This window comes from Balaenoptera musculus, chromosome 8 (assembly GCF_009873245.2).
Source record: "Balaenoptera musculus isolate JJ_BM4_2016_0621 chromosome 8, mBalMus1.pri.v3, whole genome shotgun sequence".
Lineage (NCBI taxonomy): Eukaryota > Metazoa > Chordata > Mammalia > Artiodactyla > Balaenopteridae > Balaenoptera > Balaenoptera musculus.
This window is the reverse complement of record NC_045792.1, coordinates 26,203,906-26,228,794: the sequence shown is the minus strand read 5'-3', so window position 1 is coordinate 26,228,794 and position 24,889 is coordinate 26,203,906. Positions and strand designations below refer to the sequence as shown.

Sequence of the window (24,889 nt, the reverse complement as noted above, 5' to 3'; positions counted from 1 at the left end):
TTTGACATAGTAGTTAAAAACATTGGCTTTGTAGTCAAATAGTCCTGAATTTCAATACAGTGTTTGTTACTCTTGCTATGTGACCTTAGCTTCATTTTTATTTTTCATTTTAAAAACACGGCTGTTAGTATCAGTATCATAGAATTGTTGTGAACATTAATAATAATTTGAATGCTTTTCATCTTCCAGGCACTGTTAAAATATTTCATGTATAATTAAACTTATTTAATACCCATAATTGTACTATTATTCTTGTTTGGTAAATGAGGAAACTGAGGCAGACAGAGTTTAAATAACCAAGATTATGTAGCTCATGAGTAAATTTGAACCTAGGCATTGTTTGTAGAGCCCACTTAAATGATACAAAAGATGTAGTAAAATAAGCATTGGATAAATTGTGGTAACTGCTGTTTTTGTTTTTATTATTACCATATTTGATTTAATCTAAGAAGCCACTAATTGTAGATATATCATCAATTTTTGTATCACCAAGAAAAAAAAAAATTTGCCTATGAGGCAATGCTTAAATTATGAAAATATTCCCCCCCACTGCCATCAGTTTCACTCTATTGATGTTGTCATTAAATTTAAGAAACATGTTAAACCTGAATTTTGAAAAAATGAAATATAATGGATTATCTCTGCCTAGACTAAGATGATAACTTTCCATCTCAACTCTCATATTTTATTGAAATAATTTGAAATTTTAATTACACTTTACTATAAATTTAAAAAATATGGATGTTATTCTTGACAGTTATATTCTTCACTACTACAAGAACAGTTACTTAGACTTAACCATTGCATTTGCCATTTGGTTTATAGCATGCACTCCTTTTTTCAGAGATCTTTGCCCTAATTCATTTATGGTTTGGCTTAATGATCCTGAGTAATTTCCCCCCCAGAATTAGTAAGTGATTTACTTTTTGATTCCTTTCATTTTGGAAAATGACTTTCTTTTGTCCATGTCAAGGAAAGATAATTTGACTGAGTTGAATTCTGTATATAGAATTATTGCCTTATAATTTTTTATAAAAATTTGATCTTTATTCCACTATCTTCTATCATTTAGTATTGTAAGCGAATAGTTGATAACAGTCTGACTTTCTTTCCTTTGTAGGCAATGTGTTATTTACCTAACTCGCATTTGTTTACATGCTCACACTCCCTTCTCCCCTGATCCAATCTTTGTGAAGAATTTTTTTTCTGAATGAATTTTGAGACTCAGGAATTAGGATCTTTTATGTATCAGTCTTTGTATGCTTCACTTTCTCCCCTCCCCTAAGGCTGTTCGGTGAGCCCTTTGGATCTAGAAACTTAGATGAGGAAATTTTCTCTCTCTTTTTTTTGTTAATGCTCCTATTATCTTTCCTTTTTCTTTTTGCAAGTACTAGTATATGCATATTAGATTCTGTAGAATTAATTGTCCATGTGTCTTTTCTCTATAACTTACATCAATTTACCATTTTTCCCTAAGTATAGCGAATTCCCAGGCTAGTGTTGAATTCACAAATTTGGATTCAACACTTTCTATTCTTCTACTCACTACATGCATATTTTTGAACATAGTTTAATTATAAGTCTTTATTATTCTTGAACTGCTCTTTTTTTATGAGAATCTATTTTGTTTTAGCATTGTAGTAACATCTTGACTCTCACTGACCGTAGGAATTATTTTTTAAAAAATTACGTTTTTATTGTTTTCTGAATTAAATTTTGTTTTAGTGCTGGTCATTTGGTCAAAGGGCTCCTTTTGAGCTCCCAGGATTTTTTCATTATTTGGTAATTTTTCATTGGTTATTCATATTTTTTTTTAAGTATTCATTTTATGGTAGTGTGTTTCCTTGCTAGGGCTGCCATAACACAGCTCCACAGGCTGGGTGGCTTAAACAACAGAAATTTATTTTCTTACAGCTCAGGAGAATGGAAGTCCAAGATCAAGATGTTAGAGGGTTTGGTTTCTTCTGAGGCTTCTCTTCTTGATTCATAAATGACTGCCTTCTTGCTCTGTCCTCACATGATCTTTTATCTGTGTGTGCACATTCCTCATGTCTCTTTGTGTGTCCAAATTTCTTCTTCTTACAAGGACATCAGTCACACTGGATTAGGGCCTAACCCAATGACCTCATTTTAACTTAATCACCTCTTTAAAGATCCTGTCTACAAATGTGGTCATATTTGGTGGTACTAGGGGTTAGGGGTTCAACATATAAATGTGGGGGGGACATATTTCAGGCCATGTCACGTAGGATGATTGTATGCATCTTTTATTACCCTTTGTTGAGTTTTTCTTTCGTTGTGCTACATGACAATGTATCGTGACACAGTGGCATGTGGGGTACAAGTCATTGAGCCATTTTTATTTTTAAATATCTTAATTTTTCCTTCTTTCTAGTCAATGGAAATCTTCCAGTTGAAATTAAAAGAAGCTGAGAAAACTGCATTTATGAAAGAAGACTGTAGACGAGAACGGTGGAGGAAACCAGCATACTCAGATAGAGCACAAAGTAGTCAGGAAAGTAGAAAATCAGACTTGGTAAAATATAATAAAAGTTCAAGAGAAAGATATAATACGACAGATATTGCAAAGAATATCAATAAAGATAAGTTTAGTGGTGATGAAAAAGATAGTAGATCTGGGTCTTTAGAAGCATGTAGAAAAGAATCCAGTCCAAAACAAAATCAAGAGTTTTCTTCTCATATAAATTTGAGACCTAAATTCTTAAGACCCTCTGATGAACTGTCATTTCATAGCAAGAACAGAAATTTTGAACCATCTAGTTCATCTTCAGCACTGGTCTCTCAGGGTTCTGTACATTGTGGTTTTCGAAAATCCACAGAGAACAGTGAAGAAAGTTTATCATGGTGGAGTCGATCTGATGGGAGAGAAGGAGACAGGAAACATTCAAATCGAAAACCATTAGAAACCAGTCACAGTGTTGACCGTGGACAAGTTTCAGAAGACGTGAGAGAAAAATCACAGGGTGAAAGCTTGAGAGAGAACTCTCTGAAAAAAGAACACCTACAGGATACAAAGTCTTCGCTTGCTGGGTATTTTTTCATTTGTTTTTTAAACTGATAAATGAATATTAAGGTCCAGAGGATTCAGGGAACTGAACTGTATTTTTAGAGCATCAGTTACTAATTAGATATGAGTTATGATTTTCTATTTCTTAAATTCGATGGAAGAGATAGGATATGCACTTTTAACAATTCAGTAGTTCCATTTTGTGGATTGTATTTCATTTCACAACATATTTAACAAAAAGAGCTGGAAGATGAATTCAGTAGCTATATATTTCCTCAAAATTTATTGCTTTTTTGCAATCTAAAAAACTAAATGAGTTTAGTAATTCTTTTAAATGGATATGCTACAAGAAATATTTTGGTAGATTTTGTTAGTACTGCCATATTACTTCCAAAGGAAATTGCTGCATTTTAAAGTATAATCATAATTGTAAATATTGCATGCCTACTGGAGGTCTGGGAGACTGAAGGAAAATATGCTGCCATAGCCCAAATATAAAGTGAAAAAGCTATGTGAAAGATCCTGCAGAGGGAAGCATGAATTTTGGTGGTGGTTTTGCAGATAAAGAAATCCACTTTGATAGTTGACAGGTTTTAAAGCTAATGTTAGAGTTTTTTTTTTGTAATACACACATCTTTTAAAAAAAAATTATTTAGGCTGCGCTGGCTCTTAGTTGTGACATGCGGGATCTTTAGTTGCGGCATAAGGGCTCCTTAGTTGCGGCATGCATGCAGGATCTAGTTCCCTGACCAGGGATCGCACCCAGACCCCCTGCAGTGGGAGCACAGAGTCTTACCCACTGGACCACCAGGGAAGTCCCCTAATGTTAGACTTCTGAAAGCAAAATATAGATAGGATAGTGGTTGTACCCATAATGATTAGGAAAATAGGCAGCACTTATTGGTTTTATTATTCTTGTACCTGTAGCACTTATATATAGGGCTGAGTCAGTCGATCAGGAAACCCAGGTTGAATGGGATCAAACCTAGGAAAACTTGGTTTAGCCATAGGGCTGGCACTATTTGAAATAGCCATAAATAGAAAATGAGTATCCAAAGGATAATAACTAACTTATACTTGAATGATCATTAAAATACGTTTTAAAATACCACCAAATGAATGGGACACTGAAGGAAGAGGTTTTAGGAAATAATAGAATTCATTGGTGGCAGTAGTAGGTATAAGCATTGTGTTTTGGGGTCATGAGTCTGGTAAATCACTTTTGTTAGTGACTCCATCTGAAGCTGTGGATTATAGAGCACAGTGTGTAGCTTTCAGTAGGAGGGAGACAGGGAAGCTGGCAAAATCTGGACTGAATGATGGGAAGCCCAGTCACATGGGCTCTGGTTCACGTCAGGGCTTTGTTCCCAGGAAACGAAAGGAGAAATCCAGTTGTATTGACTGGATAAACATGGTAGGGATTAGAGAATGTCTAAGGCTGTATACATATATAATTGTCCAGGCTTCACTCCAGGTACTGTGGAAGGTAGACTATTTCCAGTCACCAGTTGCTAGTGGGATGAGGCTCTTATTTCCTGATATCATTAGGGTTGGCTTAACATTTGGGTGATCTGTAGGTGTTTACTTCTGTGACTGCAGCTAAGCAGAATATGTAAGCAAGCTTACATTGTTAGTATTCCTTCTGGTTCTATAATTGCTTCATGTTTATATGTTGTAAACTTCTGATAGATATACTGTAATACAGGAACTCATTAAAAGCTTTATGTTTTGGTCTGAAGACAGTATTCTTTGTTAGCTGTGTTAATTTTGATGTTACAGACGTTTTGAGGCTTTCCATGAATTCCATGATTGGCTGGAGAGGGAAAGGACAGTCTAGGAATATTCCACATATATGTAAAACAAAAAAGAATTCCTGAGCATGTAGAGTGGTATAAAGTGAGAAACCAAGAGTGGGACCTTGAAGAATGCCTGTTTTCAGGGAATGGAAAGATTCAGTGAAGGATTGTTAGAAGCTGTTAATTTGTCTGAACATTATCCTGGGTATACGTTGAATTCTTTATAAAATACCAGAATTTTAGGGAGCTTTAGAACCAATGAATTTTAGAACTAGAAAAAAAATCATAGAACTGATTTTAGATCTAGAAGAAATTATAGACTGACCTGGGCATTTTCCAGATGCAGAGACTGAGGCAACTGAGATGGTGACTTGCACAGTGCGATGTAACTGGGGTTGCCAGATTTAGCAAATAAAAATGTTTGGACATACTTAAACTAAAAAAAAAAAATTATTTTTTACCTGAAATTCAAATTTAACTGGGTGTCATGTGTTTTATTTGGCAACTGTACATAGCACTTGGCCATTTCTTGAGTCTGTGACCTTTTTACAAGAGATAACATAATTATAATCATCTCTGGGTATCCACCAGGGGATTGGTTCCAGGACCCCAGCAGATACCCACATCTGGGGATGCTCAAGTACGTTATATAAAAAGGTGTAGTAGTATTTTTATGTATAACCTACGCACATTCTCCCATATTCTTCCTTCCTTCCTTCCTTCCTTCCTTCCTTCCTTCCTTCCTTCCTTCCTTCCTTCCTTCCTTCCTTCCTTCCTTCTTTCCTTCCTTTCCTTCTTTCCTCCCTCCCTCCCTCCCTTCTTTCTTTCTTTCTTTCTATTTTTTTGATTTGGACCATTTTTAAAGTCTTTATTGAATTTGTTACAATATTGCTTCTGTTTTATATTTTTGGTTTTTTGGCTGCGAGGCCTGTGGGATCTTAGCTCCCTGACCAGGGATTGAACCCAAACCCCCTGCATTGGAAGGCGAGGTCCTAACCACTGGACCGCCAGGGAAGTCCCCTCTCTCATATACTTTAAATCATCTGTAGATTACTTATAATACCCAGTACAATGTAAATAGTTGTATATACAGTGTAAATGCTATGTAAATAGTTGCCAACTCTCGGCAAATTTAAGTTTTGTTTTTTGGAACTTTCTTAAAGTTTTTTTCTAAATATTTTCAATTCCTGGTTGGTTGAATCTAAGGATGGGGATCCCATGGATACTGAAGGGCTGACTGCCATTTTATATAAGGGACTTGAACATCTGTAGATTTTGGTATCTGCATTGGGTCCTGGAATATACCAACAGATAACTGTACTATTCTGAATCTTATTTTTTCCAATCAGTATTATCTTAAAGACCTTTTCACACTAGCCCATATGTATGTGCTTTTTTTCATTTTGAAGTCTCTGATATTATGTTGTAAAGCTTAGAGATAAGCTAGTATTTCTCATCAGTTTCCTATTGATGGACTTTAAGGTAATTTCTAGTTTGTTGCTCTAAATAATACTGCAGTGAATAGTTTTGTATGTGTATTTTTGCATACTACTTAAATATAGCTATAAAATAAATTCCAAGGAGTGGAATTATATTTATATATTTTGTTTTACTAACCAATTTACACTCTTACCAGTCACGTATGAGAATGACTTTTCCTTGCTGATAGTATTATTGAGGTTTTTAATCTTTGCCATAGATATATAGTTGAGGAACAGAAGTTTTCTTTGGTTTGCATTTATGTAAGTATGGGTGAAGTTTGGCATATTTTTATAAATGTTATTAATTTTAGTTTTATTTTATTAACCAGTCATATATTTTACCTAGTTCTTGAGGTTTTTTTTTTTTTTGTGAGCACTTCTATAGTTGTCATGTGATATATATAATTTTTCATCATCTTTAGATTTCCTCTTTGTGTGTTTTTACTTTTCTTTTTTCATCTATTTTTTCATTCATTCTTATTGTGATCTGATTTATCATTCTTTTCCTTTGTGCTTTTTAGGCCCTTAAGTAGCTGGAAGACATCCTCTAATAGTGGCCCATGTGATTAAGAATTTTAAGCTTTTTATTCTTAGAAACAAAATGTGTTTGTATATAATTTTGCTTTATTGGAAAATATATTAGCTATATATATTCAAGAGTTTGAAACCTAGGAGAGTATGTAATATGAACAAAAACTAATGTGATGTCCTTAATTTAGATTTTATCTAAGTTGATATCAGGAACTAACTCATTTTATATAATATAAAATATTATATAAGGTTAAAAAGGTTAAAAACCTTGGCAGAGTTTGCTATGATAGCCTAGGAGGACAAGAGAAGGATACCAGGTTCTGAAGGGTTTGAGTTTAGTAATGAGATCCTTAGGGAAGAAAGTTTGAGAACAAGTGGTAAGAAAAGAAGAATTAAAGGGACAAGATCTTTGAATACTGTCAGCAGGCAAAGAATAATTGCAATATACTCAAGGTTTCTGAAATGTCATTGAGCTGGAGCTTTTTAAATTATTTTTTCCTCAAAAGTTTTCAGCCAGAGTTGTGTTGTGTGTGTGTGTCTGTGTTGCGTGTGTGTTGTAAAGAGAGTCTGTTTTAGTGGGAAAATTGGATTTGCTTTTTAGAAAATAATTGTGAAGAGGGCTTTTGAAATATAGCAGTAATCCGGGAAAATGAGAAGAGCTTGTACATTTTTATTCTTATAGGATAATTGCAGATGTCATGGTGATGTTTCTTTCAGAGCATCTGCTCGTCATTATAAATGCTTAGAGTCTTCCATTATAAATGGAAGAGTCTGTGCTGTTTGTTGCAGAGCAGTGTCTTTGCTATGGTATTAACAATAATGTGTTCTTCAGTCATTGATGCCCAAGAACTTTAATTTTAATGTCTTTATTTGATACCTATTACTGTTCTATCAATATTAAGTGTGTTGACGTATCTGTTAATACTGAAAATATCAGAGATGTTCACAATTCTTCTGTATCATCTCATTTATCCTGATCTACGTTCCATATACTAATAAACAATTCCTATTAGAAAATACACCCCCCCCCAAGCTCGGTCAAAACAAAACAAAAAAACATGTGTGGAGTATAAATTTCATGACCATGAAAATTGCCTCTTTAAAGGTCTCTTGAGATTACAGTTATCTTCTTGAAACTTGTGAGCTTTGGTTGGACGTCAGCATACCATCTTTTTTTTTTTTTAAACATCTTTATTGAAGTATAATTGCTTCACAATGGTGTGTTAGTTTCTGCTTTATAACAAAGTGAATCAGCTACACATATACACACGTTCCCATATCTCCTCCCTCCCGCATCTCCCTCCCTCCCACCCTCCCCATCCCAACACCCCAGGCGGTCACAAAGCACCGAGCTGATCTCCCTGTGCTATGTGGCTGCTTCCCACTAGCTATCTATTTTACATTTGGTAGTGTATATATGTCCATGCCACTCTCTCACCCTGTCACATCTCGCCCCTCCCCCTCCCCCATCCTCAAGTCCATTCTTCAGTAGGTCTGTGTCTTTATTCCCATCTTGCCACTAGGTTCTTCATGACCTTTTTTTTTTTCTTTCCTTAGATTCCATATATATGTGTTAGCATACTGTATTTGTTTTTCTCTTTCTGACTTACTTCACTCTGTATGACAAACTCTAATTCCATACACCTCATTACAAATACCTCCATTTCATTTCTTTTTATGGCTGAGTAATATTCCATTGTATATATGTGCCACATCTTCTTTATCCATTCATCCGATGATGGACACTTAGGTTGCTTCCATGTCCTGGCTATTGTAAATAGAGCTGCAATGAACATTTTGGTACATGACTCTTTTTGAATTATGGTTTTCTCAGGGTATATGCCCAGTAGTGGGATTGCTGGGTCGTATGGTAGTTCTCTTTTTAGTTTTTTAAGGAACCTCCATACTGTTCTCCATAGTGGCTGTATCAATTTACATTCCCACCAACAGTGCAAGAGTGTTCCCTTTTCTCCACACCCTCTCCAGCATTTATTGTTTCTAGATTTTTTGATGATGGCCATTCTGATGGGTGTGAGATGATACCTCATTGTAGTTTTGATTTGCATTTCTCTAATGGTTAAGGATGTTGAGCATTCTTTCATGTGTCTGTTGGCCATCTGTATATCTTCTTTAGAGAAATGTCTATTTAGGTCTTCTGCCCATTTTTGGATTGGGTTGTTTGTTTTTTTGTTATTGAGCTGCATGAGCTGCTTGTAAATCTTAGAGATTAATCCTTTGTCAGTTGCTTCATTTGCAAATAATTTCTCCCATTCTGAGGGTTGTCTTTTCGTCTTGTTTATAGTTTCCTTTGCTGTGCAAAAGCTTTTAAGTTTCATTAGGTCCCATTTGTGTATTTTTGTTTTTATTTCCATTTCTCTAGGAGCTGGGTCAAAAAGAATCTTGCTGTGATGTATGTCATAGAGTGTTCTGCCTATGTTTTCCTCTAAGAGTTTGATAGTGTCTGGCTTTACACTTAGGTCTTTAATCCATTTTGAGTTTATTTTTGTGTATGGTGTCAGGGAGTGTTCTAATTTCATACTTTTACATGTACCTGTCCAATTTTCCCAGCACCACTTATTGAAGAGGCTGTCTTTTCTCCACTGTAAATGCTTGCCTCCTTTATCAAAGATAAGGTGACCATATGTGTGTGGGTTTATCTCTGGGCTTTCTATCCTGTTCTATTGATCTATATTTCTATTTTTGTGCCAGTACCAAACTGTCTTGATTACTGTAGCTTTGTAATATAGTCTGAAGTCAGGGAGCCTGATTCCTCCAGCTCCATTTTTCGTTCTCAAGATTGCTTTGGCTATTCGGGGTCTTTTGTGTCTCCATACAAATTGTGAAATTTTTTGTTCTAGTTCTGTGAAAAATGCCAGTGGTAGTTTGATAGGGATTGCATTGAATCTGTAGATTGCTTTGGGTAGTAGAGTCATTTTCACAATGTTGATTCTTCCAATCCAAGAACATGGTATATCTCTCCATCTATTTGTATCATCTTTAATTTCTTTCATCAGTGTCCTATAATTTTCTGCATACAGGTCTTTTGTCTCCTTAGGTAGGTTTATTCCTAGATATTTTATTCTTTTTGTTGCAATGGTAAACGGGAGTGTTTTCTTAATTTCACTTTCAGATTTTTCATCATTAGTATATAGGAATGCAAGAGATTTCTGTGCATTAATTTTGTATCCTGCTACTTTACCAAATTCATTGATTAGCTCTAGTAGTTTTCTGGTGGCAGTTTTAGGATTCTCTATGTATAGTATCATGTCATCTGCAAACAGTGACAGCTTTACTTCTTCTTTTCCGATTTGGATTCCTTTTATTTCTTTTTCTTCTCTGATTGCTGTGGCTAACACTTCCAAAACTATGTTGAATAATAGTGGTGAGAGTGGGCAACCTTGTCTTGTTCCTGATCTTAGTGGAAATGGTTTCAGTTTTTCACCATTGAGGACAATGTTGGCTGTGGGTTTGTCATATATGGCCTTTATTATGTTGAGGAAAGTTCCCTCTATGCCTACTTTCTGCAGGGCTTTTATCATAAATGGGTATTGAGTTTTGTTGAAAGCTTTCTCTGCATCTATTGAGATGATCATATGGTTTTTCTCCTTCAATTTGTTAATATGAGGTATCACGTTGATTGATTTGCATATATTGAAGAATCCTTGCATTCCTGGAATAAACCCCACTTGATCATGGTGTATAATCCCTTTAATGTGCTGTTGGATTCTGTTTGCTAGTATTTTGTTGAGGATTTTTGCATCTGTGTTCATCAGTGATATTGCCCTGTAGTTTTCCTTCTTTGTGACATCTTTGTTTGGTTTTGGTATCAGGGTGATGGTGGCCTCGAAGAATGAGTTTGGGAGTGTTCCTCCCTCTGCAATATTTTGGAAGAGTTTGAGAAGGACAGGTGTTAGCTCTTCTCTAAATGTTTGATAGAATGCGCCTGTGAAGCCATCTGGTCCTGGGCTTTTGTTTGTTGGAAGATTTTTAATCACAGTTTCAATTTCAGTGCTTGTGATTGGTCTGTTCATATTTTCTATTTCTTCCTGGTTCAGTCTCGGTAGGTTGTGCATTTCTAAGAATCTGTCCATTTCTCCCAGGTTGTCCATTTTATTGGCATAGAATTGCTTGTAGTAATCTCTCATGATCGTTTGTATTTCTGCAGTGTCAGTGGTTACTTCTCCTTTTTCATTTCTAATTCTATTGATTTGAGTCTTCTTCCTTTTTCTCTTGATGAGTCTGGCTAATGGTTTATCAATTTTGTTTAACTTCTCGAAGAACCAGCTTTTAGTTTCATTGATTTTTGCTATTGTTTCCTTCATTTCTTTTTCATTTATTTCTGATCTGATCTTTATGATTTCTTTCCTTCTGCTAGCTTTGGGGTTTTTTTGCTCTTCTTTCTCTAATTGCTTTAGGTGCAAGGTTAGGTTGTTTATTCGAGATGTTTCCTGTTTCTTGAGGTAGGCTTGTATTGCTATAAACTTCCCTCTTAGCACTGCTTTTGCTGCATCCCATAGGTTTTGGGTCGTCTTATCTCCATTGTCATTTGTTTCTAGGTATTTTTTGATTTCCCCTTAGATTTCTTCAGTGATCACTTCGTTATCAAGTAGTGTATTGTGTAGCCTCCATGTGTTTGTATTTTTTACAGATGTTTTCCTGTAATTGATATCTAGTCTCATAGCACTGTGGTCAAAAAAGATGCTTGATATGATTTCAATTTTCTTAAATTTACCAAGGCTTGATTTGTGACCCAAGATATGATCTATCCTGGAGAATGTTCCATGAGCACTTGAGAAAAATGTGTATTCTGTTGTCTTTGGGTGGAATGTCCTATAAATATCAATTAATTCCATCTTGTTTAATGTATCATTTAAAGCTTGTGTTGCCTTATTTATTTTCATTTTGGATGATCTGTCCATTGGTGAAAGTGGGGTGTTAAAGTCCCGTACTATGATTGTGTTACTGTCGATTTCCCCTTTTATGGCTGTTAATATTTGCCTTATATATTGAGGTGCTCCTATGTTGGGTGCATAAATATTTACAATTGTTATACCTTCCTCTTGGATCGATCCCTTGATCATTATATAGTGTCCTTCTTTGTCTCTTGTAATAGTCTTTATTTTAAAGTCTATTTTGTCTGATATGAGAATTGCTACTCCAGCTTTCTTTTGATTTCCATTTGCATGGAAGATCTTTTTCCATCCCCTCACTTTCAGTCTGTATGTGTCTCTGGGTCTGTAGTGGGTCTCTTGTAGACAGCATATGTATGAGTCTTGCTTTTGTATCCATTCAGCCAGTCTGTGTCTTTTGGTGGGAGCATTTAATCCATTTGCATTTAAGGTAATTATCGATATGTATGTTCCTATTCCCTTTTTGTTAAATATTTTGTGTTTGTTATTGTAGGTGTTTTCCTTCTCTTGTGTTTCCTGCCTAGAGAAGTTCCTTTAGCATTTGTTGTAAAGCTGGTTTGGTGGTGCTGAACTCTCTCAGCTTTTGCTTGTCTGTAAAGGTTTTAATTTCTCCATCACATCTGAATGAGATCCTTGCTGGGTAGAGTAACCTTGGTTGTAGGTTTTTCTCCTTCATCACTTTAAGTTTATCCTGCCACTCCCTTCTGGCTTGCAGAGTTTCTGCTGAAAGATCAGCTGTTAACCTTATGGGGATTCCTTTGTGTGTTATTTATTGTTTTTCCCTTGCTGCTTTTAATATGTTTTCTTTATATTTAATTTTTGATAGTTTTATTAATATGTGTCTTGGCGTGTTTCTCCTTGGATTTATCTTGTATGGGACTCTCTGTGCTTCCAGGACTTGATTAATTATTTCCTTTCCCATATTAGGGAAGTTTTCAACTATAATCTCTTCAAATATTTTCTCAGTCCCTTTCTTTTTCTTTTCTTCTTCTGGGACCCCTATAATTCGAATGTTGGTGCGTTTAATGTTGTCCCAGAGGTCTCTGAGACTGTCCTCAGTTCTTTTCATTCTTTTTCCTTTATTCTGTTCCGCAGCAGTGAATTCCACCATTCTGTCTTCCAGGTCACTTATCCGTTCTTCTGCCTCAGTTATTCTGCTATTGATCCCGTCTAGAGTATTTTTAATTTCATTTATTGTGTTTTTCATCGGTGATTGGTTCCTCTTTAGTTCTTGTACATCCTTGTTAAATGTTTCTTGCATTTTGTCTATTGTATTTCCAAGATTTTGGATCATCTTTACTCTCATGATTCTGAATTCTTTTTCAGGTAGACTGACTATTTCCTCTTCATTTGTTAGGTCTGGTGTGTTTTGACCCTGCTCGTTCACCTGCTGTGTGTTTTTTTGTCTTCTCATTTTGCTTATCTTACTGTGTTTGGGGTCTCCTTTTCACAGGCTGCAGGTTCGTAGTTCCCGTTGTTTTTGGTGTCTGTCCCCAGTGGCTAAGGTTGGTTCAGTGGGTTGTGTAGGCTTCCTGGTGGAGGGGACAAGTGCCTGTGTTCTGGTGGATGAGGCTGGATCTTGTCTTTCTGGTGGGCACGTCCACGTCTGGTGGTGTGTTTTGGGGTGTCTGTGGCCTTATTATGATTTTAGGCAGCCTCTCTGCTAATGGATGGGGCTGTGTTCCTGTCTTGCTAGTTGTTTGGCATAGGGTGTCCAGCACTGTAGCTTGCTGGTCATTGAGTGAAGCTGGGTCTTGATGTTGAGATGGAGATCTCTGAGAGATTTTCGCCGTTTGGTATTACGTGGAGCTGGGAGGTCTCTTGTGGACCAGTGACCTGAAGTTGGCTCTCCCACCTCAGAGGCACAGCCCTGATGTCTGGCTGGAGCACCAAGAGCCTTTCATCCACATGGCTCAGAATAAAAGGGAGAAAAAAATAGAAAGAAAGAAAGAAAGAGGATAAAAGAAAATAAAATAAAGCTATTATAATAAAAAATAAGAAAAAAATTATGAAGAATAAATGTATTCAGGAAAAAAATTTTTTTTTCTTTTTTAAAAATAGATTTATTAATTTTTTATAGTGAAAAATAAAAAAATTATTAAAAAATTTATTAAGAAAAAAAATTTTTATTTTATTTTTTACAAAAATATATTAATGAACCTTTGGAATAAAATCACCTTAAAATTATTCCATGTGCACATGTTTCCTTTAAGTCATCCTTAGAAACTGAAAGTGAGAGAAATAGACTGTTTCTTTTACTCATTCAAATTTGAAAAAAATTATCTGGTCTTGTGTGACAAAGAATGAAGTAACAAGAGAGGTTGTTTTTGTATCAGAGATATTCCTTGGAACTTAAATCATATGACTTTAACAAATTCCTTCTGGTATTCATCTCATGTTTATTGACATTTTTGTGGAAATATTATTGGGTTGCCTGAAATTCAAATAAATTACATTTACAATACAAGAAAAATGATGTATACCTCAGAATTTAATTTGAAAAAAGTTACTGAAAAATATTTTCCATACAAAAAACGTACAACTAATGATACAAGCAATATCTTTTATTAAAGCATGTAAAAACGAGTAACGTTCTCCTGCTTACACGACTGCAGGGTCCCCACTGCATTGGTTTTAAAAATGTAGACTGAAGGAACTTGACAGGGAATAAAAATATGTTTTTTCTAATGGTGCTTTACCTGAAATATTTTACATTTCTTAGTCTAAGCACCATAGTATTGCCTTTCCTTTCACCAATATGAGTAGAAATGGGTTTTTTTTGGATTTCCTACAGAGATTAATGTCTTTAAAAAAAAAAAACCCTCTAACAGATTTCTTTTTTTTTGCCCAAAAGGAATTCAGTATTTAAATATAATTTCCACATATGGTTAAAGTTTTGATTTTGAGCTCTTTGTGTGTTTTGCTATTACTTGCTCAGAATATATGTTGAAAACTCAGGTTCATTTCAGTAGAGTATGATAAAATCTAGATATGGAAGAAAACTAGTAATATCATAGATATTTGTGATTATGACTGATTTTTTTCTGCTTTAAATTTTTTTATCACTCCCTTTGAGGGTTTTTAAAAATAACAATTTATTGAAGTATAATCTATATAAAACTGCATATGTACAAATTGCATATGTATATAAAGTGTACAATTTGATAAGTTTTTGAAATGTGTATATTCTAATAAAACCATCACCCCCAAAAGTTTCCTGGTGCCCTTTCATAATCATCCCTCCTGCCTCTCCACACACCCTAGCAACCCCCCTAGACAACTACTCATCTTTTTTTTTTTTTAATTATAGACTGGTTTGTATTTTCTAGAGTTTTATATAAATGAGATCATACCTCATACCTTATACACTTTTTTTTTTTGCTCTGGCTGGCTTCTTTCATTCTGCATGATTATTTTGAATTTCATCCATGTTGTTGCATATAACGATAGTTTGTTCCTTTTTGTTGATGGATAGCATGCCATTAGCAGATATATTGTACCACAATTTGTTTTTCCATTCACCTGCTGGTGGACATTTAGAATGTTTTTAGTTTTTGGCTGCTATAAATAAAGCTTCTTTGAACATTCATGTACAAGTCTTAGTATGAACGTACACTTTCTTTTCTCTTGAGTAAATACCTAGGAGAAGAATGGCTAGATCATATGATAACTATATATTTAAATTTTAAGAAACTGCCAAAGTGTTTTACCAAGTGGTTGTATCATTTTACACTACCACCAGCAGTGTTAGACTTCCAGTTCCTCTACCTTCTTGCAGGAACTTGGAATAGTCAGTCTTTTTAATTTTCACTGTTGTAGAGGATGTGTAGCAGTATCTCATGGTTTTGTGTTCCCCTAATGACTGTTGATGTTGAACATCTCTTCAGGTGCTTATTTGCCTTCCAGATAGCTTTTCGTAAAGTGCTTAGAATGTGTGTTCGTTTTGCTTCTATCATTTCTTTATTGGTAATTTGTATCTTTTTTTTTTCCTGATCATTCAGCCTAGAAGTTTATCAATTTTACTGATTGTCTTAACCAGTTTTTAGTTTCATTGAATTTCTTTACTGTTTCTGTTTTTTATTTATTTCCACTTTGATTTTTATTACTTCTTATATTCTGCTTACTTTAGATTTAATTTGTTCTTTTTCTGCTTTCTTCAGTTGTAAGCTGATATCATTGATTTGAGATCTTCTTTTCTTTTTTTTTTTTTATTTCTGAGATATACATTTTAAAGTAATAACTAGGATTATTACTTATAACATTATACCAGAACATGTAAGATTTTTAGAAATTTCATGTAATGTCTGAAACATTTATATTAACATATTTCCATACATATTTCCATACACATACAAATATAAGATTTTTAGAAATTTCATGTAATGTCTGAAACATTTATATTAACATATTTCCATACAAATAACCCAATGAAAGTTTAGTATTAGTTGTTTTGTTTGTTTTTTTATACTGCAGGTTCTTATTAGGCATCAATTTTATACACATCAGTGTATACATGTCAATCCCAATCGCCCAATTCAGCACACCACCAACCCCACCCCACCGCAGTTTTCCCCCCTTGGTGTCCATATGTCCATTCTCTACATCTGTGTCTCAACTTCTGCCCTGCAAACTGGCTCATATGTACTATTTTTCTAGGTTCCACATACATGCATTAATATACGATATTTGTTTTTCTCTTTCTGACTTACTTCACTCTGTATGACAGTCTCTAGATCCATCCACGTCTCAACAAATGACTCAATTTCGTTCCTTTTTATGGCTGAGTAATATTCCATTGTATATATGTACCACAACTTCTTTATCCATTCGTCTGTTGATGGGCATTTAGGTTGCTTCCATGACCTGGCTATTGTAAATAGTGCTGCAATGAACATTCGGGTGCATGTGTCTTTTTGAATTACGGTTTTCTCTGGGTATATGCCCAGTAGTGGGATTGCTGGGTCATATGGTAATTCTATTTTTAGTTTTTTAAGGAACCTCCATATTGTTCTCCATAGTGGCTGTATCAATTTACATTCCCACCAACAGTGCAAGAGGTTTCCCTTTTCTCCACACCCTCTCCAGTATTTGTTGTTTGTAGATTTTCTGATGATGCCCATTCTAACAGGAGTGAGGTGATACCTCATTGTAGTTTTGATTTGCATTTCTCTAATAATTAGTGATGTTGAGCATCTTTTCATGTGCTTCATGGCCGTCTGTATGTCTTCTTTGGAGAAACGTCTATTTAGGTCTTCTGCCCATTTTTGGATTGGGGTGTTTGTTTCTTTAATATTGAGCTGAATGAGCTGTTTATATATTTTGGAGATTAATCCTTTGTCCGTTGATTCGTTTGCAAATATTTTCTCCCATTCTGAGGGTTGTCTTTTCGTCTTGTTTATGGTTTCCTTTGCTGTGCAAAAGCTTTGAAGTTTCATTAGGTCCCACTTGTTTATTTTTGTTTTTATTTCCATTACTCTAGGAGGTGGATCAAAAAAGATCTTGCTGTGATTTATGTCAAAGAGTGTTCTTCCTATGTTTTCCTCTAAGAGTTTTATAGTGTCCAGTCTTATATTTAGGTCTCTAATCCATTTTGAGTTTATTTTTGTGTATGGTGTTAGGGAATATTCTAATTTCATTCTTTTACATGTAGCTGTCCAGTTTTCCCAGCACCACTTATTGAAGAGACTGTCTTTTCTCCATTGTATATCTTTGCCTCCTTTGTCATAGATTAGTTGACCATAGGTGCGTGGGTTAATCTCTGGGCTTTCTATCTTGTTCCATTGATCTATGTTTCTGTTTTTGTGCCAGTACCATATTGTCTTGATTACTGTAGCTTTGTAGTATAGTCTGAAGTCAGGGAGTCTGATTCCTCCAGCTCCCTTTTTTTCCCTCAAGACGGCTTTGGCTATTCGGGGTCTTTTGTGTCTCCATACAAATTTTAAGATGATTTGTTCTAGCTCCGTAAAAAATGCCATTGGTAATTTGATAGGGATTGCATTGAATCTGTAGATTGCTTTGGGTAGTATACTCATTTTCACAATGTTGACTCTTCCAATCCAAGAACATGGTATATCTCTCCATCTGTTGGTATCATCTTTAATTTCTTTCATCAGTGTCTTACAGTTTTCTGCATACAGGTCTGTTGTCTCCCTAGGTAGGTTTATTCCTAGGTATTTTATTCTTTTTGTTGCAATGGTAAATGGGAGTGTTTCCTTAATTTCTCTTTCAGATTTTTCATCATCAGTGTATAGGAATGCAAGAGATTTCTGTGCATTAATTTTGTATCCTGCAACTTTACCATATTCATTGATTAGCTCTAGCAGTTTTCTGGTGGCAGTTTTAGGATTCTCTATGTATAGTATCATGTCATCTGCAAACAGTGACAGTTTTACTTCTTCTTTTCCAATTTGTATTCCTTTTATTTCTTTTTCTTCTCTGATTGCTGTGGCTAGGACTTCCGAAACTATGTTGAATAATAGTGGTGAGAGTGGACATCCTTGTCTCGTTCCTGATCTTAGAGGAAATGCTTTCAGTTTTTCACCATTGAGAATGATGTTTGCTGTGGGTTTGTCATATATGGCCTTTATTATGTTGAGGTAGGTTCCCTCTATGCCCACTTTCTGGAGAGTTTTTATCAGAAATGGGTGTTGAATTTTGTCAAAAGCTTTTTCTGCATCTATTGAGATGATCATATGGTTTTTATTCTTCAATTTGTTAATATGGTGTATCACATTGATTGATTTGCGTATATTGAAGAATCCTTGCGTCACTGGGATAAATCCCACTTGGTCGTGGTGTATGATCCTTTTTTTTTTTATTTTTTTTTATTTTTTTTTATTTTATTTTTTTATTTTATTTTATTTTTTTTTTTATTCACACACACACACACTGTATTTTATTTTTACAAGACATAAATAGACTGACACCAAGCATTGTACATGGATGACCAGAACAAAAGCAACAATGATTGCAATTACCAAACATGAAACACACTCATACTATGTATGATCCTTTTAATGTGTTGTTGGATTCTGTTTGCTAGTATTTTGTTGAGGATTTTTGCATCTATATTCATCAGTGATATTGGTCTGTAATTTTCTTTTTTTGTAGTGTCTTTGTCTGGTTTTGGTATCAGGGTGATGGTGGCCTCATAGAATGAGTTTGGGAGTGTTCCTTCCTCTGCAATTTTTTGGAAGAGTTTGAGAAGGATGGGTGTTAGCTCTTCTCTAAATGTTTGATAGAATTCACCGGTGAAGCCATCTGGTCCTGGACTTTTGTTTGTTGGAAGATATTTAATCACAGTTTCAATTTCATTACTTGTGATTGGTCTGTTCATATTTTCTGTTTCTTCCTGGTTCAGTCTTGGAAGGTTATACCTTTCTAAGAATTTGTCCATTTCTTCCAGGTTGTCCATTTTATTGGCATAAAGTTGCTTGTAGTCGTCTCTTAGGATGCTTTGTATTTCTGCGGTGTCTGTTGTAACTTCTCCTTTTTCATTTCTGATTTTATTGATTTGAGTCCTCTCCCTCTTTTTCTTGATGAGTCTGGCTAATGGTTTATCAATTTTGTTTATCTTCTCAAAGAACCAACTTTATTGATCTTTGCTATTGTTTTCTTTGTTTCTATTTCATTTATTTCTGCTCTGATCTTTATGATTTCTTTCCTTCTGCTAGCTTTGGGTTTTGTTTGTTCTTCTTTCTCTAGTTTCTTTAGGTGTAAGGTTAGATTGTTTGCTTGAGATTTTTCTTGTTTCTTTAGGTAGGCTTGTATAGCTCTAAACTTCCCTCTTAGAACTGCTTTTGCTGCATCCCATAGGTTTTGGGTCGTCGTGTTTTCATTGTCATTTGTCTCTGTGTATTTTTTGATTTCCTCTTTGATTTCTTCAGTGATCTCTTGGTTATTTAGTAACGTATTGTTTAGCCTCCATGTGTTTGTCTTTTTTACGTTTTTTTCCCTGTAATTGATTTCTAATCTCATAGCGTTGTGGTCAGAAAAGATGCTTGATATGATTTCAATTTTCTTAAATTTAGTGAGGCTTGATTTGTGACCCAAGATGTGATCTATCCTGGAGAATGTTCCGTGCACACTTGAGAAGAACGTGTAATCTGCTGTTTTTGGATGGAATGTCCTATATATATCAGTTAAATCTATCTGGTCTATTGTGTCATTTAAAGCTTCTGTTTCCTTATTTATTTTAATTTTGGATGATCTGTCCATTGGTGTAAGTGAGGTGTTAAAGTCCCCCACTATGATTGTGTTACTGTCAATTTCCTCTTTTATAGCTGTTAGCAGTTGCCTTATGTATTGAGGTGCTCCTATGTTGGGTGCATATATATTTATAATTGTTATATCTTCTTGGATTGATCCCTGGATCATTATGTATGTCCTTCCTTGTCTCTTGTAACATTCTTTATTTTAAAGTCTATTTTATCTGATATGAGTATAGCTACTCCAGCTTTCTTTAGATTTCCATTTGCATGGAATAACTTTTTCCATCCCCTCACTTTCAGTCTGTATGTGTCCCTAGGTCTAAAGTGCGTCTCTTGTAGACAGCATATATATGGGTCTTGTTTTTGTATCCATTCAGCCAGTCTATGTCTTTTGGTTGGGGCATTTAATCCATTCATGTTTAAGGTAATTATCAATATGTATGTTCCTATGACCCTTTTCTTAATTGTTTTGGGTTTGTTTTTGTAGGTCCTTTTCTTCTCTTGTGTTTCCCACTTAGAGAAGTTCCTTTAGCATTTGTTGTAGAGCTGCTTTGGTGGTGCTGAATTCTCTTAGCTTTTGCTTGTCTGTAAAGCTTTTGATTTCTCCATCAAATCTAAATGAGATCCTTGCCGGGTAGAGTAATCTTGGTTGTAGGTTCTTCCCTTTCATCACTTTAAGTATATCATGCCACTCCCTTCTGGCTTGCAGAGTTTCTGCTGAGAAATCAGCTGTTAACCTTATGGGAGTTCCCTTGTATGTTATTTGTCGTTTTTCCCTTGCTGCTTTCAATAATTTTTCTTTGTCTTTAATTTTTGCCACTTTGATTACTATGTGTCTCGGCGTGTTTCTCCTTGGGTTTATCCTGTATGGGACTCTCTTCACTTCCTGGACTTGGGTGGCTATTTCCTTTCCCATGTTAGGGAAGTTTTCGACTATAATCTCTTCAAATATTTTCTCTGGTCCTTTCTCTCTCTCTTCACCTTCTGGGACCCCTATAATGCGAATGTTGTTGCGCTTAATGTTGTCCCAGAGGTCTCTTAGGCTGTCTTCATTTCTTTTCATTCTTTTTTTTTTATTCTGTTCTGCAGCAGTGAATTCCACCATTCTGTCTTCCAGGTCACTTATCCGTTCTTCTGCCTCAGTTATTCTGCTATTGATTCCTTCTAGAGTAGTTTTTATTTCAGTTATTGTATTGGTCATCTCTGTTTGTTTGTTCTTTAATTCTTCTAGGTCTTTGTTAATTATTTCTTGCATCTTCTCAATCTTTGCCTCCATTCTTATTCCGAGGTCCTGGATCATCTTCACTATCATTATTCTGAATTCTTTTTCTGGAAGGTTGCCTATCTCCACTTCATTTAGTTGTTTTTCTGGGGTTTTTTCTCGTTCCTTCATCTGGTACATAGCCCTCTGCCTTTTCATCTTCTCTATCTTTCTGTAACTGTGGTTTTTGGTCCACGGGCTGCAGGATTGTAGTTTTTCTTGCTTCTGCTGTCTGCCCTCTGGTGGTTGAGGCTATCTCGAGATCTTCTTTTCTAATACAAATATTTAGTGTTATAAATTTCTTTGTAAGTAATGCTTTAGCAGCATCCCACAAATTCTGATATGTTGTGTTTATATTTTTATTCAGTTGAAAATACTTTTAAATTTCTCTTTGATCCTGTTCTTGACACATGGGTTATTTACATGTGTGCTAAATTAGTTTTAGTTAGTTTCCAAATAATTCAGGATTTTTGCAGATGTCTTTGGTAATTTCTCATTTAATTTCACTGTGGTCAGAGAACTTACTTTGTATGGCTTGAATCCCTTTATATTTACTGAAACTTGTTTTATGGCTCAGGATATCGTCTATTTGGTAAATGTTTTATATGCACTTGGAAAGAATGTGTATTCTGTTGTTGGGTGGAGTATTCTGTGAATGTTGATTAGGTCATATTAATTGCTAGTGTTATTCAGGTCTTCCATATCCTTGCTGATTTTGTCTTTACTTATTCTATCAAGTATTGAGAGTGGGTTCTTGAAATCAGCAACTATAATTGTAGATTTGTCTACTTCTCTGGAATTCTGTCAGTTTTTGCTTTATGTATTTTGTTGCTGTGTTATTAGGTGCATAAATATTTACAGATTCTTCTGTACTCTTGATGGATTGACTTCTTTTTCATATGAAATTACTTTCTTGGTCCCTGGCAATATTTTTTGCTCTGTAATCTAATTTGATATTTAGTAAACCTCTTCAGCTTTCTTTTGATTAGTGTTAAAACATGTTACATCTTCTTCCATCATGTTATATTTAACATTTATGTCTTTATAGTGCATTTCTTGTAGTTGAGTTTTGCTTTTATATCCATCTGATGATTTCTGCCTTTTAAATTCAGGTGTTTAGACCATTTATGTATATTGTGATATAATTAGGTTCAAATCTGTAATTTTCCTGTTTGGTTTCTCTTTGTCTTATCTGTTTTTTATTCTTTTTTAAAAATTTTTTTAAAAATTTTATTTGTTTATTTATTTATGGCTGTGTTGGGTCCTCGTTTCTGCGCGAGGGCTTTCTCTAGTTGCGGCAAGTGGGGGCCACTCTTCATCGTGGTGCACGGGCCTCTCACTATCGCGGCCTCTCTTGTTGTGGAGCACAGGCTCCAGATGCGCAGGCTCAGTAATTGTGGCTCACGGGCCTAGTTGCTCCGCGGCATGTGGGATCTTCCCAGACCAGGGCTCGAACCCGTGTCCCCCGCACCGGCAGGCGGACTGTCAACCACTGTGCCACCAGGGAAGCCCCCCTTCTTCTTTTTAAAAAATATTTCCTTCCTTCCTTCCTTCCTCTGTCCCTCCTTCCCTTCCTTCCCTTCCTTCCTTCCTTTGCGCTGGGTCTTCGTTGCCTCACGTGGGATCTTCAGTTGTGGCGTGCAGGATCTTTTAGTTGTGGCATGCGGGCTTTTAGTTGCAGCATGCAGGATCTAATTCCCTGACTAGGCATTGATCCCTGGCCCCCTTCATTGGGAGCGTGGAGTCTTAACCACTGGACCACCAGGGAAGTCCTATTCTCTTTTTCTTCTTTATCTGACTTCTTTTGGATTGAGTATTTTTATGATTCCATTTCATTTCTTTAGTTGTATACTTTTCGTTATTTTAATGATTTCTTTAGCTTTGACAGCATACATCTTTAATTTATCTACCTTCAAGTGATATTATGCCACTCCTGTATAAGAACTTTACAATAGTTTATTTACGTTTCTCCCCATCCTGTCCTTTTTGTTAGTGTTGTCATACAGTTTACTTATACTGGTTATAAACCACTGTTGTTATTTTTGTTTAAATAGTTATCTTAAAGAGATTTAAGTAATAAGAAGCAAGTGTTAAATATTTACCCTTGTAGTCGTCATTTCTGTTGCTCTTCCTTCCTTTGGGTTTATCCATATTTCAGTCTGGTATAATTTTTCTTCTGCCTGAAGGCTTTTCTTTAATATTCTTTCAGCTTTTTATGTCTGTAAAACTCTTCATTTCACTTTTTTTTAAAAGATATTTTCACTTGATATAGAATTCTAGGTTGGCATTTTAAAGTACTTTAAAGATATTGCTACTCTCTTCTTGCTTACATTTTTTCTGGTGAGAAATCTGTTGTCATACTTTCCTTTGTTTCTATGTGCATTACTGTCTTTTTTTTTCCTCCTATGGCTGCTCTGAAATGTTCTCTTTATCACTAGTTTTGAGCAATTTTATTATGATGTGCCTTGCTGTGGTTTTTTTTCAGGTCATATTTTTGTTTGTCTTGTTCTTGTACTTGGGATTCTGTGAGCTTCTTGGATATGAAAGTTTTTTAGTTTTCAACATATTTGGTAAATTTTCGCCTTTGCTTCTTCTGTCTCCCATTTCTTTCAGGGACTCCAGTGGCATGAATAGTAGGGTATTTAAGGTTGTCCCATAGCTCTTGGTTGTTCTTTTCTGTTTTTAAAATTCTTTTTCTCTGTGTGTTTCATTTTGCATAGTTTCTAATGCTTCAAGTTAACTGATTTTTCTTTTGCAGTCTAATCTTACATTAATCCTTTTCAGTGTATTTTTTTATCTCAGACATTGTAATTTCCCTTGTAGAAACTAAATTCTTATCTATTTTTTATCTTAGTTGTCTCTAACTTTTTGAACATATAGAATAAATTTATAATAATAACTTTTAATGCCCTTGTCTGCTGTTTCTTACATCTGTGTCAGTTCTGGGTTTGATTGATAACTTTCTATCCTCATTATGGGTTTTACTTTTCTACATCTTTGCATGTCTGATAATCTTTAATTGGATACTAGATATTATGAATTTTACTTTGTTGAGTGCTGGGTATTTTTGCATTCCTGTAAGTATTCTTGAGCTTTATTTTGGGACACAGTTAACTTAATTGGAGACTGTTTGGTCCTTTTGACTTCTGCTTTTTATATTTGTTAGGTGGGCTGAGAGCAGCATTTAGTCTAGGACTTATTTCCCACTAATGAAGCAAGACCCTTAATATTCTACCCAGTGCTTTCAGAATTATGAATTTTCCTAGTCTGACTTGTAGGACCGGGCACTATTTCCAGGAGTGCTGAATACTCTTCCTTTAACTCTTTGGGATCGTTCTTTCCCTGACTCCAGGTAGTGTCTTGCTGAATACTCAACGGGAACTCTCTGCACTTCTCTGGGATTCTTTCACTGTGTAGCTCTCCCCTCTCTAGCTGCCTTGGACTCTTAGCTATGTCTCTCTCATTAAGGAGTCCTTCATGCTCTGCCTGGGTTCACCCTCCCAGCACTGTAGTCTCAAATCTTTCTTAAGGCAGTAAGTTGGGACCACTTTGTATATGCCAGGAATCTGACCTTGGCTGGAAATTTCTCTTTTCTTCTGTGAGGCTTCCATAGTATAGGTTTCACACATGATATAGTTGTAAATTAGTTTATGTTGTCTAATTCTGGGTTGA

General features: G+C 35.3%; 1 protein-coding gene across 1 annotated transcript in view; it reads left to right on the top strand.

Annotated features, from left to right (window-relative positions):
• The window catches only part of CWF19L2 (CWF19 like cell cycle control factor 2), a 195,855-nt gene that overhangs the window by 64,632 nt on the left and 106,334 nt on the right, over positions 1-24,889 (top strand). The window contains exon 8 of the mRNA XM_036861742.1: positions 2,396-3,051. Coding sequence (XP_036717637.1) covers positions 2,396-3,051 — 656 coding nt within the window. The remainder of the gene's footprint in view (positions 1-2,395; positions 3,052-24,889) is intronic.